Source organism: Zootoca vivipara, chromosome 6, assembly GCF_965207765.1.
Source record: "Zootoca vivipara chromosome 6, rZooViv2.hap1.1, whole genome shotgun sequence".
Classification (NCBI taxonomy): domain Eukaryota; kingdom Metazoa; phylum Chordata; class Lepidosauria; order Squamata; family Lacertidae; genus Zootoca; species Zootoca vivipara.
In genome coordinates, this window is record NC_142589.1 from 70,724,724 (window position 1) to 70,744,849 (window position 20,126).

The 20,126-nt window shown below is 46.5% G+C and overlaps 1 protein-coding gene across 1 annotated transcript; it reads left to right on the forward strand.

Moving 5' to 3' along the window:
* Positions 1-1,805: 1,805 nt before the first annotated feature.
* On the forward strand, positions 1,806-18,747 carry LOC118087282 (lens fiber membrane intrinsic protein-like). Its single transcript, XM_060276520.2, has 5 exons — positions 1,806-1,843; positions 5,465-5,695; positions 8,933-9,079; positions 10,912-11,037; positions 18,017-18,747. Exons 2-5 carry the CDS (start codon positions 5,515-5,517, stop codon positions 18,055-18,057), a joined length of 495 nt encoding a protein of 164 aa, XP_060132503.1. The 5' UTR covers positions 1,806-1,843; positions 5,465-5,514; the 3' UTR covers positions 18,058-18,747.
* Positions 18,748-20,126: the final 1,379 nt, after the last annotated feature.

Consider the following 20,126-nt stretch of genomic DNA (forward strand, 5'->3'; position numbering starts at 1 on the left):
TGACTGGGATCTTTGGAAGAATCTCTGTTGGTGGCCCCTAATGGCTCAGATGCATGAATCTTAATTCGTGGAAGCGGTAGATTCATTGTAGTGGTCTCAAACTTGTGACACCCCCTCCCAATTGAGATTACATGGGCACCCTTCTTTCTGAACCTCAGGTGCATGACTAATACTTATTTTTTTATAAAAAAAATCTAATATATTTTTTATTATTAGTTTATTATCTCATTTCCAGTTGGTTGCTTTTATGTACACTGCTTAGAAATGTGAATAATTAAGTGGTGTTAAAAACATTTTTTAAAAAGCAAAACAAAATGGTGATATAAATAGGTTCGGTAGAGGTTCATGAGATGATACATATGCCATAAAACTTGTCCCCACTCCATAGGCCCTTCTGGGTCTTGAGGGCAGAATCAAGTCAGCTTTCCTCTGGGAGAAATCTAAGCCACCATTCATGGAACTTATCTCTCGCATTTCTGTATATATTTTTTCTAACACGTTTTGTCAATTTTTCCATTAGGGCTATAGACCAATGCTGGATGCACCACTCTCTCGTCATATTCAACTTTGCAGTTTCCCACTGTTTAAAGTCCCTGATAAGTAAAGATAAAGGGTAAAGGACCCCTGGACAGTTAAGTCCAGTCAAAGGCAACTATGGGGTTGTGGTGCTCATCTCTCTTTCAGGCTGAGGGAGCCAGCTTTTGTCCGCAGACCAGGGCTGTCTCTAGGCCCGGGTCCGGTGGCGCGGGGTGCCAGGGCGCCAGGCCACCAGGGGTGCGGCGGAGGCCGCCCCAGGCACGCCTCTCAGCTGTTCAGCGGCTTCAGGCCGCTCTCCGGAGGCACACGTGCCTGGGGCCACCTCCGCCGTGCACAGGGGCGTCGCAACAGGGGGCGGGCAGTGCCCCCTGGCCCAGGGCCGGCCCTACGGCCAGGCTGGGTTGCGCAGGGCTCCGGCCCTCCAGGTGGCAGCCGCGCTGTGTGCTGGGAAACGGGGCGGGGGCACCGGAGGGATTCGTCGCACCACGGCACCAGGGTGCCAGGTATACTTAAGACGGCCCTGCCGCAGACTGTTTTCCGGGTCATGTGGCTAGCATGACCAAACCGCTTCAGGCGCAACAGAACACCGTGGCGGAAACCAGAGCGCACAGAACTGCCGTTTACCTTCCCGCCAGAGCGGTATCTATTTATCTACTTGCACTGGTATATGTTCGAACTGCTAGGTTGGCAGGAGCTGGGACAGAGCAACGGGAGCTCACCCTGTCACAGGGATTTGAACCGCTGATCTTCCAATAGGCAAGTCCAAGAGGCTCAGTGGTTTAGACCACAGCGCCACCCGCATCCACTAATAAGTAGAGACCAATGATTCTGGCAAAAAAAGTGATATTCAACAATGGGGATGGGGTGCTGGCAGGGGAACCTTCCCTGTCCATTGGCAATGGGGATTAGTCTTAACTCAGTTGAACATAGTAGAGAAACGAGGCTACAATGGGGAAAGCAATTAGATCTGGAAACAACCTTTCTTTTGGAGGGCATAGGGGTGCCAGCTCGTTGGCGAGGGATGATGCTAATTCATAGCCTGTGTCCTCCTGTGTGTTTAGTGGTGGTTTGGTCTGTAGAAACCAGCAGGTGAAGCTCAGCCATACAGAGAATATATGAAGGAAGCAAAAGAACACAAAGCTTGGTGGAGAGAGATGGGGGCCATCCACAGAGGGGTGGAGCCTTTTGAGAGGCAGTGCCAATCCCTTCCTACCCCTTTTTAAGGGTGGTGGAGTCAGAGCATGCCAGGGACTTGTTCCAGAGTGCTGGCTTCACCTGGAAAAAGGAGGTAGTGATTCTGAGCCAGGTGAGATGATTAATCTCTAGATTTCTGTGGGAGAAAGGGGTATTTTTTTTAAAAAATAGCTGAAGGTGCCTGCAAAACTGAGTAGCTAATATATCGAACCGGGGTTCCTAGTTAACACCCCAAAATCCAACATTGCCTCATTCACTCCAAACCTGAGCCACTGGTTTGCAATCGTTTTGCAACATTTTGCAACTCCCCAACCCCCATACAAAGTAACTGATATATCAAACTGGGCTTCCTATTTAACACCACACAAAATTCAACATTGGGCCCATCCACACTTCTGCTTGTGCCGTGCCTAGAAAGTACAGGTCCTAGCAGCTTTCTAGGCATGGGTCTGAGCAGTTTCCTCCTTGCCCCACTCCTTCCCAAGGGAAAACCTGCTCTCTAGCGATAGATTGGAACCAATGGCAATCTGGGGGAAACACGAGAATGGTTTTCCGGGGTGTGTGTGGCTGGGAAGTACAGTGGTACCTCTACTTACAAATAACTCTACTTACGAATGTTTCTACTTACGAATGGAGCTCCGTCCGCCATCTTGGATGCGGTTTAGATAGGATTTTTTCTACTTACGAATTTTTAGATAGGGTTGCTTCGACTTACAATTTTTTTCTCCCAATGCATTCCTATGGGATTCGACTTACAATTTTTTTTTACTTACAAATGTGCGTTCGGAACGCATTAAATTCGTAAGTAGAGGTACCACTGTAATAGGACAAGAGGAAGTGTGGGTAAGAGTATTTGGATGAGCCAAAAATTTTGTATTTTGTTTTGCAGCACAAACCGCCATGTTTGGCAGTGCCCAGAATTGTGTGGCTGACTTGCCCAGTGGGAGGGCCTTACTGGTCACCCCAAATCCAACATTGCCTTAATTCACTCCAAAGTTTTGCTGTTGTATCTGTTACTCAGTTTTGTGGGTGCTGCAAAAAAACAGGGATTCTACTGCAAAATGATTTGTAGTGAATTGGATAATGCTAGTTTTGGGGGTGTTAATTATGAAGCCTGGTTTGATACATCAGTTACTCATGCATGTGTGGGGTTCAGAGGCAATGAAAAGTGTGTGGTTGGTGCTGCAAAATGATCACAAAACTTTGCATAGCTCTGTTGGGGGTCCCATATTTCTGGGTTCGTATATATTTCTATGAATCCTATTTTGATGTGAAAATTCATTTTTTTTGTTCTGAGTCACTTTGCATATTTATTTAAAAAGGGGAAATACGAAAACTGGGAGGGTAGGGTTGTATCCAACACTAGTCCTTGTCAGAGTAGGTTGATTGATTGAAATGACATACACTTCAATTGTCCCAATTTTCCCAGGACATCCTGGAATTACAGAAGCCAATTCAGTTTCTGATTTGATCCCAGAATGCGCCGTTCCTCCCTCCAGCACCACTACTGCTGAGCTTGGAGAGGAGGATGAGCCGGTGCTTGAAGCCAGTGCTGGCACTTGCAGTGGTGTCCCTCTCTTGCATGAGTCAGTTGGCTGCCACAAGCGCGTGGCACCAAAAGACATGCACCCCAATTTTCAAGAGAGGAAGGTTGGAGGGAATGTAATGAATGACCATGACTCAGCTAGGCTCTGCTCAAAGGCTCTGCTTTGAGTTAAACTTGGGTGCATTGGATACGACCTATAACAGGGGCAAAGCAGAAATTTGTTCAATCCACATTTTAAAGTGAACCAGACCTGGATTTATACGCAGATTGGAGCACAGCTATTAGCTGGATTAAACACATCTTTGAATTTTGTGGTGCAGTTTCAGTTCAAAAATGTATCTTTTAGAGGGCAAATGAGTGCAAAATGTGTACTTTATGGCAAAGTACAGTGGTACCTTGGTTTAAGTACACGATTGGTTCTGGAAGTCTGTACTTAACCTGAAGCGTACTTAACCTGAAGCAAACTTTCCCGTTGAAAGTAATGGAAAGTGGATTAATCCGTTCCAGATGGTCTGCAGAGTACTTAAACTGAAGCGTACTTAACCTGAAGCGAACTTTCCCATTGAAAGTAATGGAAAGTGGATTAATCTGTTCCAGACGGGTCCGTGGAGTACTTAAACTTAAAGTACTCAAACTGAGGCGTAAAACCGAGATATGACTTTATATACAATTTAGGTGTGAGCTGTTGGTGCTTTTTTCTTACCTACAAAAAACAGGACAAGCATCTATGTCTGAATGCATTTGAAATGGTCATGGAATTGAAATAGGGTGAGCCATCAATCTCAGATAGATTGGTTAATCGATATCCTCTATACTATTCCAAAGACTTCAGTGCAGCAAAACTTGGAAATGACCATATTTCAGGAGTAGGGAAGCTGTGACACTCTAAATTTGGCTGATCTACAACTCCAATCATTCCTGACCCTTCACCATGCTGGTGCAGGAGCTGGACTCCAGCAATATCTGGAGTGCCACCAGTTTCCCATTGCTGGCCTACCAGCATTAGTTGGTAATTTTATTCCTTCTGAGAACCTCAGAAATGTGGCGGGAAGGGGACAACCCCCCCCACCTACTTCTGCCCCCAGGAACCTGAGTCAAACAGTTTCTGCTGTGTTTTTCTTCATTCCTTGGTATGCTTGTTTCCTGGCTCCTTAGCAACACTTCAAAACTGTGCTATGTATTACACAGGCAGCAAACAGCAATTTGACACTTACATTGGTAAAATAAAAGGATTGTTATCTCTTGTGGTTTACCTGGGCAGATTGATGGATTGTGACCGGTGAGCATGATCTAAAGCAAAGTCATGAGAATGTCTCTCACACACTTGTACTGTAGGTTTAGATTTTCTGCTTTGAATGTTGAGTTGGACAAAAGTGTCAACTCTGTGGTTCAAAAATGCATGAAAAATCTTATCAATGAGATGTGGCCATCGGCACTAGAATAAATAGGTTATAAGAACATTGACTCCACATTTTGATTTTCAACTTTCTTTATAGCTATCCCATTGACTTTTTTTGATTCGTTTAAAAGAAGTTAAGAGTCTGGGCCTCCTGCTGTGTGGGTGGATGCAAGTGATGATGAACTATAAATTGTTCCAAGTTCTACCCCAAAATAAACTTAATTCATCTTTTGTTCACTCAGCAACCATGAAAACCAATTTCAGGTATAACTCAGAGAGTTATACATTCTGCTATCCGTCCGCTCATTATCCACAAATTCACTTATCCAAATACAGTACAAAGAATTCTACCCCAACCTGGAATGTCCTGCTTTTCCTTAAGACATCCTTAGTTTCATCAGAGAAATGTTGAAGGGTATGGTAGGATGTTCCTATTTTCACTGAAGAGATGTTGGAGGGTATGAACCTGAGCCAAGGAGACAAGTAACTATAACCTTTATAAGATATCTGAAGGCAGCCCTGTATATATGTTGGAAGCTGCCCAGAGTGACTGGTGGAAAACAGTCAAAAGAGCAAGGTATAAACATTATTACTAGTGGTAGTAGTAGTAATAATAATAATAAAAGCAGTATTGCATAGGACATCCCTATTTTCATTAGAGAAATGTTGGAAGGTATGAATCTGCTGTAGGCCTTTCAGGACATGTGCAACTTACAGGGGGGGGGGAAACAAACCCTAATCATAGCCTGCAACTGATGTGGAATAATGTGAATGTCTCCTTCCCCCAGGTTCATCATCCCTATTGTGCTCCTCAGGTACAGATCTGACTATTCTCACAATGCATATCCTACAGATCAGTGCTGTGGTTTGTGCTTTCATCAGCCTTCTTCTCCTCCTTATCGCCCTGGGCTCAGACTACTGGGTGCTAGTCGGCAATGTGAACCAAGGCCTCTGGAAATCTTGCTTTACTGTCGTTTCGAGCTATACTTGTTTGTCACATTCAATGGCTGGCATACCAGGTAATATCTTCTCTGTCTTGTGCTAGGAGAACTTAAGGTGTGGTATTCTAAAGCAGATTGAACCAATTTTCCAGGCGCCCTGGTGCCGTGGTGCGAAGATCGCTCCGGCGCCCCCCCCGCCCCGTTTCTCACCACGGCTGTTTGGCGGGCACAATGCTGCTGCAGCAGGCACAACCATGCGCCGCCCCGCTGACGGCCCGGCGCCCTGCGCCACCCAGCCTTTCCTTAGAGCCGGCTTTGCGATCTTCATTTCTAAGGTATGCAGCAGTGTGGCGGGACATTAGATCCTTCTGAAACTCCCTGGAAGTCCAATGTGGCTAGAGATAACACATTTACCCTGTACTTTTGGCGGTGGGGGGGGGGAGAGGGTAAAATATTAGGTGCTGGGACTCATACTATGATAAAGGTGCCCTGGGTGCAGCAGAAAACGGCTGCTGTGGGCAGCAAAAAAATTAAAAGGTGATGGTAGTTCATCGCCCTGGGTTCAGACTACTGGGTTGTCCCCAACAATTACAACTTGGGCCTCTGGAATTTGTGCATGCTTAATTGACAAATTTTGGGGGTGGTTGTGTCAGGTAAGATCTTCTCTGTTTTCTGCTAGGAATACTTAAAGGTATTCAAAAGCAGATTGAACTGATCTTCATTTCTAAGGCATGCAGTAGTGTGGGGGGCACTTGATCATTCTTCAACTCCCTGAAAGTCCGGTGTGACTAGGGATAACATATGTTAGGTGATGGGAATCATATTTTGATAAAGGTGCTGTGGGGGCTGCTGTGGGAAGCAAAGAAATAGGTGACAGTAATCTGCAGCAGTGAGTCCCACCACTGCCTTTACTATGGTATAATACATGTAGGGCCAGACTGAGAGGTTTCTGCACTTGAGGCAAAACGGAAAGTGCTTCTTCTTCCGTAGCTTCCTGCTTGCGGTAGCTGGCACCTGCAAGTACACCAGCACTGCAATGTCAGGCCTGAAGCATCACCAACGACAGGACGCCTTCCCTGCAATGGGGAGGGTTATGGGGAGACTTGGCGCAGTCACAATGAGCTTCTGGCCATGTTTGGAGTGTAAACAAGGAGCTGGCGAGGGTGTGAGGATGTGAGTTCCCACATCTCCTTTGGAACGCAACTGTTTCTCTGCCAGGAAGTGTTTTCCTTCCCTGACTTAGAGTATGAAATCTGTGGTGAATACTGCCCAAGGGGTTGCCTGAGATACAGCCAAGAGACACTGCACTGCTCCTTCAAGTCAGAAATTCCTTCCTTGCACAGAAGGGATGCACATGGATCCATCAAACAAACTGCTGCAGTGCTTGAAATGTCAAGTATAGTGGTACCTTTCAAGACGAATGCCTCGCACAATGAAAAACTCGCAAGATGAAAGCGTTTTGCGTTGCGCGAGGGACTCGCAAGACGACGAGGTTTTCTATGACCGCCGCTTTGTCTTGCGAAGTGCGGCCATAGAATGTAGCACAGGAAGCTGACAGCTGATCTTCCTTTGCCGCCTTCCTGTGCTACAGCTGGTTCCCTGGGGCTTGCCAAGCAGGCGGCAACAAGCCCCGGCAAGCAGCGGAGCCGACGTGCGGCAGGCACTGCTTGCCGGGGGTTTTCGGCACCTGCCTTCCCCGAGCCAAGGGGAAGGCAGGTGGCTCCGGAGGACGGTGTGGGGGCTGTTGTCGCCTGCCTTCCCCTTGGCTAGGGGAAGACAGGCGGCAGCAGCCCCGCTTTCTCCCGCTCGCCTCGGCGGCTGCGGCGCTAACAAGGCCGATCTGGACCGGCTGGAGGGTGAGCGCCGTGCACTTTCTCCTGCTCGCCCCGCGCGCTGTGCTCACCCTCCGGCTGACCCAGGATTGGGTGTGTGAGCGCCGCCGCCACCGAGGCGAGAGAGGGGAAAGCGCATGGCGCTCGCCCTCTGGCCAGCCCGGATCGGCCCCCTCAGCACCCCGCCTCCCAGGAAAGCGCCCTCCCTCCCTGCCTCCCTCCACCCGCCGTACCTGCTGCCCACCGTATCTCACCAGCTCAGAGTCGTTGGTGATCCGGCAGGAGCAGCAGCGGGGCTCGCCAGGCGGCCCTTGGTGGCAACAGCGCCGCCGCCAGAGCCTTAAAAACTTCCAGAGCGGCCGTGGCGGGTGAGTCGCCGCCTTTTTTGTGCTTTCCCCCCCATAGGAGCGCAATCCCAATGCATTCCTATGGGAAACTGCGATTCGCAAGACGAATTTTTCGTAAAACGAATTGACCCGTGGAACGAATTAAATTCGTCTTGCAAGGTACCACTGTACATGAACCGGCAACTCCTGCATCTGCCAGAAGGGCTGGGGCTGTGAGAGACAACAGCAGCCACTCAGTGAGGACATATTGACCTATTTGGAAATAATGCCTAGCTGCTTCAACAGCCAGGTGATGCAGCTGCAGGCTGGCATTTCTTGGAACACTGGAGAACTGGGGTTCAAAGAGACTCTGTGCTGTTTTGATGATTGCACCGCTGCCTTTTTAAAATAGTGTTTCGAACTTATTGTAAGCTGCCTTAAGAACTTTGGTTAGTAGGCGGGGTATGGATATTCATAAATAAATAAAATAATCATGGTGCTGAGTAATAGGCGCCTGGTCCGTTAGGGCAAATGGGGCACTGCCAATCCCCACCTGCCAGGGGTTGGCTCTGCCTGACATGGCCTCTGGCATTGCCTAATGTAAGGGTGACTCCCTACAGGGAGCCAGCCCCCATCATCCTGACATCCACCTCCTCAAGTACAGAGAGCACCAGTGGTTCTGAAGCAGCCAGAGGGGGAGGAAGAGACTTGGACGGGGAGAGAAATCAGAGTGAGGAACAATGGGAAAGCTCGGGGGGGGGGGTGGAGGGATGCAGGCAGACGCTTAGGGATGCTGCAGAGCCAGGGAACTGACTGCTGAGGGAGGAAGCTGAAAGGGCATCACTCATTCCGGTGCCATAAATAAGGAGAGCGCCGCAACGCAGGTCAAGGGGGCAGCATTTTGGGGTGCCCAGACTACTTTGCTGGCGTAGGAACAGACGTACGCCATTGCCGGATTCTGATTCGGGATGAGAAGTCATGTTTTAAGCTGTCTCTACACTGTAAATAAATAGCACAATAAACTTTGAAGACAAACTGGACTCAAGTGGAGTTACTCTAGAGTAGCCACGATGACCCTCTGACACCTACTGTTAGTCTCCCTGGCTGTTATGGGCATTTAACCCCCTTCTTCCTTTCTCTTCCTTCCTTCCTTGAAGTTTACTTGGATGTTCCCCGAACCTTCATGATCTTCGGGATGATCGCTGGAGCCGTCTCTTGCATCGTTCTTTGTGGAACATTTTTTGACTTCCAGTTCGGTTTCCTCTCCCAGGCCAAGACCTCAGCCATAGCCAGCCTTGTTGCAGGTATCCCTGGGGTCATATGTATCTGATTCCACAGTCACCTCAAGCCCCCCAACTCAAAGCTGTAGACTGTGCCTGAACAAATCCCACAGATCCTAATTTGAGCTGAAAGGAAAAGTCCAAACGGAATCCTATTGGTGGAATCCAACTAAGTCATATTCAGAGTAGACACACTGAAATGTATTGACATGATGAAAGGTACAATTCCAACCCTTACTCTCCATCCCAGGTATTTAGAGAGTGGTGGAGCCACTACTGCATATCCAGTTCTTTTGGAAGGTATGAATCTGCTGTAAGCCTCTCAGGACGGTGAACTTCTGATGCTTTTTACTGCAATACCTGCAACATCAGATGTTGAAAGTAGGAGCCTAGAAAAGGGCTTAGCGATCTCCCTAAATACTTCTTTCCACTTCCATTTCCATTAATGTCAAAGGTGCAAAGGAGAAGAGCCAGTTCATAAATCCTTTTGTGATCCTCCCCCTTCTTCTTTGCACCTCCAATATTATGGAATTTGCTGCCAAGGAGTGTGGTGGAGTCTCCTTCTTTGGAGGTCTTTAAGCGGAGGCTTGACGGCCATATGTCAGGAAAATAATAATAATAATAATAATAATAATAATAATAATAATAATATATTATTATTTATACCCTGCCCATCTGGCTGGGTTTCCCCAGCCACTCTGGGTGGCTTCCAACCGAATATTAAAAACAGTACAGCATCAAACATTCCCTAAACAGGGAATGCTTTGATGGTGTTTCCTGCTTGGCAGGGGGTTGGACTGGATGGCCCTTGTGGTCTCTTCCAGCTCTATGATTCTATGATTCTATGGTGCAAAGGAGAAGAGGAGGATCACAAAGGATCTTCAGTGCCTCCCCAGTGGCTTTTTTCAAACTGCAATGTTGGAGATGGAAAAGAGCTGTATAGAGCAACTTCAAAAGCAGCACTGCAAAGAGAAGTGGATTTCATCCAACAGAAACTACGTCCCCCTTCTTCAGCAAGGCATGCTCCTAAAACATTCCTTTTTCTACCTATGCCTCCACAGGCCAGTAGAATGAACAGCTTGGCTGGCAGAAGGAGCAAGGCAGAAAGGTGGCTCAGAAACGGCTGCAGCATGTTGTGGCAGTCCCTTGCATGAGCCACCCATTCACCACAGCTCATCACACTTTATTTCACATCGCCACCTGTCTGTGTTCAAGTGAACTGCAGAGTGATGACACTTTTACTTTTTCATTATATGTAACTGATACAGCCAAACAATTGCATTTGAAAACAATTTGAAAAATAGCAACCATAAATGTAAAAACACTGCTCAGAACAGCAGCCGATAATCCACAATCAACTCAGATTCAGAACAGATACCAGCTGGGATAAAAATTTTAGCACGTTTGTTGAAAGCATGACATCTTTAGCATGCACCAGAAAGACAATAGAGAAGGTGCCTGCCTGATATATAAATGGAGGGAGTTCCAAAGTGTAGGTGCCACTAAAGACCCAATTTTAAAATCATGCAGAACGGACCTCTAGATAGGGTGGGACCTGCAGGATGCCATTTCTTGCAGTGCACAGTGGTCAGCTTGGGATGTTGGGGGTGAGATGATGTTTTGGTCCCACTGGTATATAGCTATATACGGCTTTGTACACTAATTTGGAACCTTGCATAGGGGCTGATTGGCAGCCAGTGCATTTCTTTCAGCAGCAGTAGATATGTTGATCATATTCCACCCCAGTGAGTAGTTGAACCTTTCCATTTTGCACTAGCTGCAGCTTCCAGCTCAGCATCGAGGGTTAAATTTACAAGTAGCTTTATATCCTGATGTATTTTTTCTTCCTGCCGTAGCTGGTTGCGTCCTGATTGCCATGGCCACCTTCACAGGGCTTACAGCACCAAACAACGGTTTTGCATGGTCTTATGGCTGGTCTTTTGGCTTGGGTTGGGCCTCCTTTCCTCTCTTCCTTATTACTGGTGAGTATGTTTCAAATGGGAAATGTTGAAAATGCATGTCTTTATTTAAAAGATTGCCTTCGCGTAGCATTGTCAGCTGCATTATTTAAGTCTTGGACTGCTCTACAGTGTGTCCATTTGAACACAGATGAAAGCAGGTGTGTGTGCGCGCATTCATACCTACCCAATGACGTTGTGGGTTGGTATATGTACCAAGAGCGCTTCCTTTTTCATTTACCTGAGGCATGGGCAGGGAAGGAAAAATATGGACCCCCTAATTAGGTGAAAGGTTTTATAACACCAAAACCACCCTTGTGGGTGGGATGCCAGGATCTAGAATTAATTTAGATTGAAAGCAGCATGTTGAGGATGAGCACGAATGATTGCGGATTAAGAAAAATGATTTTTTGTGTGCTACCTATGGGGTTAGTATATACGTAGGTGTTAAATAGCATGAAGGATAGAGTACATATCTGAGGGGGTCCAAAATCAATCCCCGTGGGGTAGAACATTTATCTTACAGGACCACATCCTGCATCCCCCTTAACATCAATGAAAGGACCTATTTCAGATCAGCACCCTCTCTTCCCCACTATGCCAAAAGGACTCCATCATGCCTGACTTGCATGACCATGCTCTGCACCCCCCCCCAACTGTCCGAATAACAGTAAATGAAGGACATGACACAGCTAGAATGGGATCAAACCAGGCCACAACTTTATTCACATCAGAAGCAAGAGGTTTGACATAGCATAGCTGCCAAGTCTCCCGTTTTCCCCGGGAAAACCCCTTTTTTTACTTACCTTTTCCCAGTGGTCCCCCGTATCACTTCGTCTCCCATTTTTCTCCGTTATTTTCTCCTGCTGGCAGCCATTTTTTTCTTTCCGATTTGCCCTTCTATGGGCACCAAAAATGGCCGCGGCCAGCTTCAAAAGTCGCATCTATGCATGTCCGGAAGTGCATAGACGTGACTTCCGGTGTTGGCGGCGGCCATTTTTTGTGCCCATAGATGGGTGGAGTGACACTGGAAGTTGCGTCGGCGGACTTCCTGACATGCGTACAAGCGACTTTCGAGGCCGGCGGCGGCCATTTTGGGTGCCCATAGAAGGGCAAAGCGACACCGGAAGTTACATCGACGCAACTTCCGGTGTCAAATGGCTGCCGGTCCCGGATTCTGCAGTCCGGAACTTGGAAGATAAGGTCAGGCCCGGCCCTACGTGCAGGCTGGGTGGCGCAGGGCACCATGGCGCCGGCCCGCCAGGAGGGCGCTGTGAGCTGCGCCCACCCGCTGGCCGACCGGTCCGCTGTGCAGCTGCGCCTGCCCGCCTGCCGCGCAGCAGCGCCTGTTGCACCCACGCAGCGTGCGGCGCCCACCCACCCACCGCGCTGGGAAATGGGGTGGGAGGGCACCGGAACGGGGCAGGAGGGCGGTGGAGGGATCCGGTGGGCGCCGGAGGATCCGGCACACCACGGCGCCGGGAGCGCTTAAGACGGCGCTGGATAAGGTCATAGGCATTGGTCAACCATTTACTTCCAACCTGGCTGCTGGAAATAACACCAAGGGTCAACACGGCAGCAGGGTTTATATCATGCTGACATCAGGCATAGGCAAACTCTGCCCTCCAGATGTTTTGGGACTACAACTCTCATCATCCCTAGCTAACAGGACCAGTGGTCAGGAATGATGGGAATTGTAGTCCCAAAACATCTGGAGGGCCGAGTTTGCCTATGCCTGGCTTATATCAAATAGGGGGACTCCCATAGGGGTCACCGCCTTGAGGAGTCCTGAGGTCCAAGCCCCTGCCTGGGCATACACCCAGAAGCAGCTCCTGCAGGGCCCCTTTAATGGGATTCCCTACATTTGGGGAGGGGTAGGCCAAGACTCTCCCCAGCCCGGCCAAGACTAAGGAGCATCCGATGCCTAGACTGCCAAAGTTGTGACAATTGCTATGAGGTAGGAAAAAACCAACAGGCAGGTGCTGACTTCCCTGATGGACGAATTCGGTGACCACCAATGCCACAGCAAGGTCTGAAAACAGTATGAAAAAGGGCTGGCTGGGTGGGAGATCCGACAAAAAACTACAGGTAGTTGCTGGGACTAGGGCTAACTTGCCCCATCAAGCCCGCTCCCTGGGAGGGCCCTGTCTCCAAGCCTGCCTGCCATTGGCCAATTTGCAGGCAGGCTTGAATCCAAAACGCCAGTCAGAGAGGTGAGCTTGAAGCCGCCCTCGCCAGCCAGGCAGTCCCCAGCACCAGGGCCCCTGTCGGATGAGGGTGCCAGGAGGCATTGCCTACCCACAGTGCCACCGTACCCGAAGGGTAAGCAGACTCCTATGGAAAGCCACTGAGATGTCCAGAAGAACCAACAGCATCACAGCCCCAATACCCAACCCTAGTCAAAGGTCATTGGGAGGCACAACCAGTGCAGTTTTTGCCCCTTAGCAGAGCTGAAGCCAGAGTGATTGGGCCAAGGTAATGCATGGGATCCCAAAGTGCCTGCAATGGAATGGTGACAGTTATGTTGCCTAAGTGTTGCAGATTGGTGGAGAAGCTGTAGCTCAGCATAACATGCATGTTTTTCATGCCCAAGTTCATGCTCCAGAAGCTTCTCAGAAGGTTGTGAAAAAGTATCTGGCCGAGACCCTGAGAACTGTTGCCACACAGGATAGATGTATAATGGCACACACACACACACACACACACACACACACACACACACACACACACGGACCAAGGCATGTATCTGCATGGCTGCTTCCTACGATCAAATCCAACACTACCCCAATAGTTCAAGGATCCCATGTGCCCATGGAAGACATCAGTAGAAGTCTCTTGCATTAAAAATTGGCACATATACATCAAAATATGTATTTTAGTAATGCATATGTTGACCTAAGCTATGTGTTTATATATGTATGTATGTTTATATATGTATGTTGTGGATACACGTTAGTTCAATATGTTGGAATATTGGGGTGTAAATCACCAATATTCTTACTACTGCCACTGGCTTCGGTAAAGAAGACAGCAAACAATCGTAGGTGCTAATCTACGTTTATTCAGAGAGTGTGTGTTCAGCCATCACTCTCCAGTTCAGAAGAAAGTGAAAGTAGAAACAGAACAAAGAACATCACATGACAGGAGATCAGGTTACAGCTTGAGCTCCTGTGTGGGAAAGTTACAGCAATCACATAAAGTAAACATTCATCCACATGCAGCATCTGTGCCATGCAGAGGATTTATGCTAACATCTCCCCTGAATCCTGAAATGGAAAAAGATGCAAATGTGAGAGCATCATTAAGAGAAGTGAACAGACAGTTGTCATAAACAAAGTAGGACTTTCCTGCTGTGGAACTCTCTGAGACTGGATTGACCAGCTTTGGCTTCCAGGGGACCAGAGCAGTTGCTCTGTTGACAGAAACAGTGTTGCGTTTGACAACCTGTTGTTGTGGCTTAGCCTGTGTGACTGCTGCCTGTTTTGGAGTTCTAAGCACAGCTAAATTTGCAATTGCTGTGTTGGCAAACTCCTGAGAATACCTCTTGGGTCCTCTTCTAATCCTCTCAGACCTGCGTGAGAGGTGCAAATCCTGTTTACTGAGATTCTCCCCTTCAGGACTTTTGGGAGAACTCATACCAATGGTAAACAGTGGATCTAGTGCTTCAAGCACTTTCTCATCATCTGATGATGGTCTGTTAAAAACAGCATGAGTTCCTTTGTGTATGACTGTCTCCCCTGTGTCAGAGCTACTCGGGGTAGAGCCTTCAGCAAAGGAATCATTATCACTACCACTTGTGTCAGTGTAGGAATCATCAAAATCATTGGCACCTATGGGAAATTCATCAAGAACATATGTTTCTTGTGACGTAGGAGTGTGTTCTACCTCTTGAGTAAGAATCACCTCATTGGAAGAAGACAACATAACTCTGTATTGACCTTCCTCAAAACCCAATAGAATGCCTTGGACTGGGTTGCCCTCAAGCGAAGCCACCCACATTTTGGTTCCAAAAACCTTAGTGTTGCTCACATCAGGCTTATGTTGGAACAGAATCTCATAAGGAGAACACTTCTGTCCTTTAGGAACCTGTCTGAGCCACTGGTAAAGGAAAAATGAGATGCTTTCAGCCCACAGTTGTTCAGACAATCCTGAACTCAGCAGTTGCGCCTGCATGCCTGCTTCTAACTCAGTGTTAACCTTAACACATAAGCTTTTGTCCCAAGCTGCCTGGGTTTTGGCAAACTTGTGGTGAATGCCTTTGTCATCAAAAAAAGCTTGAAACTCCTGTGAAGTAAAAAGAGGAATGTCATTGGTCAATAAACATTCAATTTTACAACCATGTTTCAGTTCAACCTTAGCATGAAATTCAGAAAATTTCACAATAGCCTGCTGAGGCTTTTGCAGAGGATAAAACCACGTATACTTAGAGAAGTGGTCAGTTATCAGAAGATAGTATTTGGCCTTGCCAAGGGACTTCGGCATAGGACCAAAAACATGAGCAGAAACGATCTGGAAACAACGTGTTAGACCTTTCTTGCTTGGTTGCTTCTTTGCCACCTTAGGCTCCTCTGGACCTGTTAAACAATCATCAACAACATTAAAACATGCATCACTTTTATCATAAGATAATCTGAAAAGGTTATCTTTGTCTCTGTGTCCCGTCAAAAGAACTTTTCCATCTTTAGAAATCACACAGGTGCCCTTGTGAAAACACAGCTCAAACCCCTTCTCATCAATTTGAGAAACACTGAAAAGGTTTTGCTTCAGCTCTGGAACAAGATACACATTACTGATACTCAAATTTAGAGATTTCAGAAAAATAGTTCCTTTTCCAATGGATTTCAAAGAATTGCCATCTGCCTGTGACACGATGGAGTCCAGCTTTTCAAAAGTCTGGAACAGTCTCTTGTCGTTCACCATATGGTGCGAAGATCCCGAATCTATGATCAGATAAGACCCGTCGTCTTCTTGGTCATCAAGCTGAGTGAGCATTACAAGCATTTTGCGTGCTGTAGGGCCCTTGCTGCTGCCGCCGCCGCTGCTGCTGCCACTACCGCCGCTGCCTCGCCCCTTAGGCCCAGAAGCCTGTTGTTGACTTCCTGAGTCCTTCTGGGGTCGTCTGCATGTCTTGGCTGTGTGCCCAGGAATATTGCATAACTGGCATCTGACCACAGTTTTAAGGGCTTGTGCAGTCTCTGCAGATACACTAGGTGAGGGTGAGTAGCGCTCCCCGTTGGCCTCCGCCTGTGCGCGGGTCCTGTCCTCCTCATTAAGCAATGAAGCATAAATTCCTGCTGCAGTCATTTGCTGAGGGTCTTGAGCCCCCAGCTGGGCTGCAATAGCATTATAGGACTTGGGAAGGCTATTTAGCACTGTAAAGCAATAAATGTCGTCATCCAAATTGACGTTTCTGTCAGCTAGCTCCTGGCGTAGTTGACGCATCTGATGCAAATGGGCTCTCAAGTCTCCTCCCTCCTTCAGACGCAAATTAATTAATCTCTGAAAGAATAATGTTGTTGATCCGGCGCGCAACCTAAGGTGCTCGTCCCGAAGATGAGTCCAAACATCATAAGCATTATCTAAGTTCCGAATATGAACCAGCTGTGATGGGTCCAAATGCAGAACTATTGTTGCCCTTGCCTGTGCGTTGCGATTCAACCACCTGTGGCCTGGCAAAACGGGCGGTGCGTTCTGAATCAACTCAATAAGTCCTTGCCGGATAAGAACACATTCCATTTTAACACTCCACGTTGCATAATTTGAGTCATTTAACAAAGGACACAAACTCTTGGGTGTTTGATCTGAATCCCCGGCTTTAGCCATCTTGCTTCTGTAAGCGTGCTGCTAGCTTCTGACTTCAAAGTACAAAGAAGCTGCAAATTAGGCTTTCGGCAGGCATCTGCAATTAAGCTGCCGCTTTAGAGGTTTTATTGCCGCTATAAATCAGTCCCGGTTACTCACTGCTCCGGTGATAAGGAACGCAGACGTCCGTGCTCTTCCTCCCCTGGAACGCAGGAACCGGTGACTCCCAAGCAGGCGAAATTCCTCAGGATCAGCTGCTGCAGATTGAGGCCTCCTTGCCAGTTTACGCTTTTCAGAGGTCCGTGGATCGGAACCAGAGCTCAACCATCCTCTGCTACCACTGTTGGAATATTGGGGTGTAAATCACCAATATTCTTACTACTGCCACTGGCTTCGGTAAAGAAGACAGCAAACAATCGTAGGTGCTAATCTACGTTTATTCAGAGAGTGTGTGTTCAGCCATCACTCTCCAGTTCAGAAGAAAGTGAAAGTAGAAACAGAACAAAGAACATCACATGACAGGAGATCAGGTTACAGCTTGAGCTCCTGTGTGGGAAAGTTACAGCAATCACATAAAGTAAACATTCATCCACATGCAGCATCTGTGCCATGCAGAGGATTTATGCTAACAACACACACACACACACACACACACACACACACGGACCAAGGCATGTATCTGCATGGCTGCTTCCTACGATCAAATCCAACACTACCCCAATAGTTCAAGGATCCCATGTGCCCATGGAAGACATCAGTAGAAGTCTCTTGCATTAAAAATTGGCACATATACATCAAAATATGTATTTTAGTAATGCATATGTTGACCTAAGCTATGTGTTTATATATGTATGTATGTTTATATATGTATGTTGTGGATACACGTTAGTTCTTGTTACGTTTTATTTTAAAATAGATAATTTACAGTTTGATGTGAAAATGGGTTGGAACAGGATTACGCATTAATAGCACAGATGGGATATAGCATTAATAGCACAGATGGGCTTATCCATCCACTCCTAGACACTTCCACTTCTGCCCACGACTAGTTCCAAAATGCACAATCAGTGTGGTTCTGTGGAAGGTCTTGGAGGATGAGTGTCCCCACTGATGAGCAAGAGTCAGGGCACCCAGATATCTTGGGTGGTGTTTTATTCTGCTCCCCCTGTTGCCGTAATCAGCCCCTTTTCTCTCCTGACAGGTGGGCTGTCTTTCCCCTTGGACACTGCTGGGTCAGCATGAGCATGAAGAAAAGGCTGCTACCATTTCAGTTGACACTTAGAGTTATGTTGATAGGGTGGGGCACAGACACAGCCTGGACTGGGGGAAATGAATGTACCATACTTTAGTGGGAGGAAACGGAAACAAGGCCTCTTCATAATAAATTGGAATCCTTTCCCTGAATACTGTAGAACAGGACTAGCCAGCGATGTGCCTCCAAGCTTTAGTGGACTACGATTTCCATTCTTGACCTTGCTAGCTGAGGCTGATGGGAGTTGGAGTCCAATAACATCTGGAGAGCAGCAGAGTGGCTAGGAAATCATTCCTTCCCCAAACGAAGACTATTATTATTATCATTATTATTATTATTAAAAATGAGGTTAAAGAATATCTACAGCATAGTATCTGCCAAACATATGATGATCTAAGAATTAATAATGATAATAATAATAATAATAATAATAATAATAATAATTTATTGTTTATACCCCACCCATCTGGCTGGGTTTCCCCAGCCACTCTGGGCGGCTTCCAACAGAGAAATATTCCTTCAATGGCTGGGCCTGGGTTAAAGTCAAGGAATGAGTAAACCAGGCTTTTTCAATGCATCCATCAGAAAAGAATGGTCTATGGATTAAATTATATTCTGAGTTCTTGCCTTCATATTCTGTGTATTTTGTATTCTGTAGTCTTCTACTTGTCTTGCTCATTTTGTGGGGGTAGTGAGGAATATTATTAAGAATATTATGATTTCAAAATAACAGTTCAGTAAAAAATATAGAATTCTAAAAAACTGTACAAAAACACACACAACTGGGTTCACAGTGGTTACTACATAAAATAGATTACCTTCTTTTTTTCTTTTCTTTTTTGGCAAATAGATTACATTCTTAAGAGACTATACCAGTGTTTCCCAAACTTGCTGCTCTTGGAATAAAACCGCTAATGCCACCCCCCACCCCCACCCCCATCAGGGATGATGGGAATAGTAGTCCAAAAGCCGCTTGGGAAACACTGGACTAGACAATAAATTAGATGTTACAACAAAAACTAACCTGATACAAAGAGAATGCAAAGCAAATGTTATGAATACACAACACAGGGAACAGACTCTAGTTATGTGCGCAATGTGGATTGGAGTCAAGAACCACAGATTCATTTTTTAAAGAAGTTTTCTCAGAAGAAAAATATTTCTACATAAAGGCATTAATTCCCAAACTGGGACATTAGCCTGATTACGAGGGCAGAATCGCGAGTTTGGATTTAGAAACAGGAAGTCTAATTCTCTGCAACTTCAGAAGCAACAGAACTTCTCCTATGTCTCTAAAATATGCAGAGATGAATGTTACTTTTTCCATCCTGGTATGCTTGCATGAAGCTTACATGGAGATTCGATTATGTCTAGTTTTTATTTGGCATCCATTCCCCCAATTAAGTACCAATATATTCTGAAATACAAGACAGAAACCTGCATAAGCTTTATCTTAAACTCTTTACAAAATTTGGCATCCATTCTGATTTGGTTGTGCTAGAGTGAAATATCACTTTGATCCAGTACATATGTACAGTACATATTTGAATCCCTTCTGCAAAATAGCAACAGTCTGAAGGCACGCTGAGTGAGCTTTCTAAGTTTACCTCCAATGGAAGTATTTTGGAAACTAAGCAACCACCACCACATTGACATTACCAATATTATATAAATAGATTTTAAAAGAAAAGAAAACCAAACGCTTTATTTTACTTTCAGTGACTAATGTGTGCAAAATGACACTTCTCCAATGAAAAGGACATGAAATACTTCCAGGGTTTCATTAAATGCTCTTTAGAATGAGAGTGGAAAACGTACAAGTGGAGAAGCAGATTTCTCTCTTCATTTAACACACCATTGTCACCATGAAGCTTATGTTCTTTGAGCTTCAAAACGTGGAATCATAGAATCATAGAGTTGGAGGAGACCACAAGGGCCATCCAGTCCAACCCCCTGCCAAGCAGGAAACACCATCAAAGCATTCTTGACATATGACTGTCAAGCCTCTGCTTAAAGACCTCCAAAGAAGGAGACTCCACCACACTTCTTGGCAGCAAAT

What these genes read in the sequence shown, in the direction of transcription:
- LOC118087282 (XM_060276520.2), top strand. Translation starts at nt 5,515, where the DNA reads ATGCATATCCTACAGATCAGTGCTGTGGTTTGTGCTTTCATCAGCCTT. An exon ending in TTCAATGGCTGGCATACCAG is followed by an intron (nt 5,696 to 8,932) that starts GTAATATCTTCT and finishes CCTTCCTTGAAG; the next exon opens with TTTACTTGGATGTTCCCCGA. An exon ending in TCCTCTCTTCCTTATTACTG is followed by an intron (nt 11,038 to 18,016) that starts GTGAGTATGTTT and finishes CTCTCCTGACAG; the next exon opens with GTGGGCTGTCTTTCCCCTTG.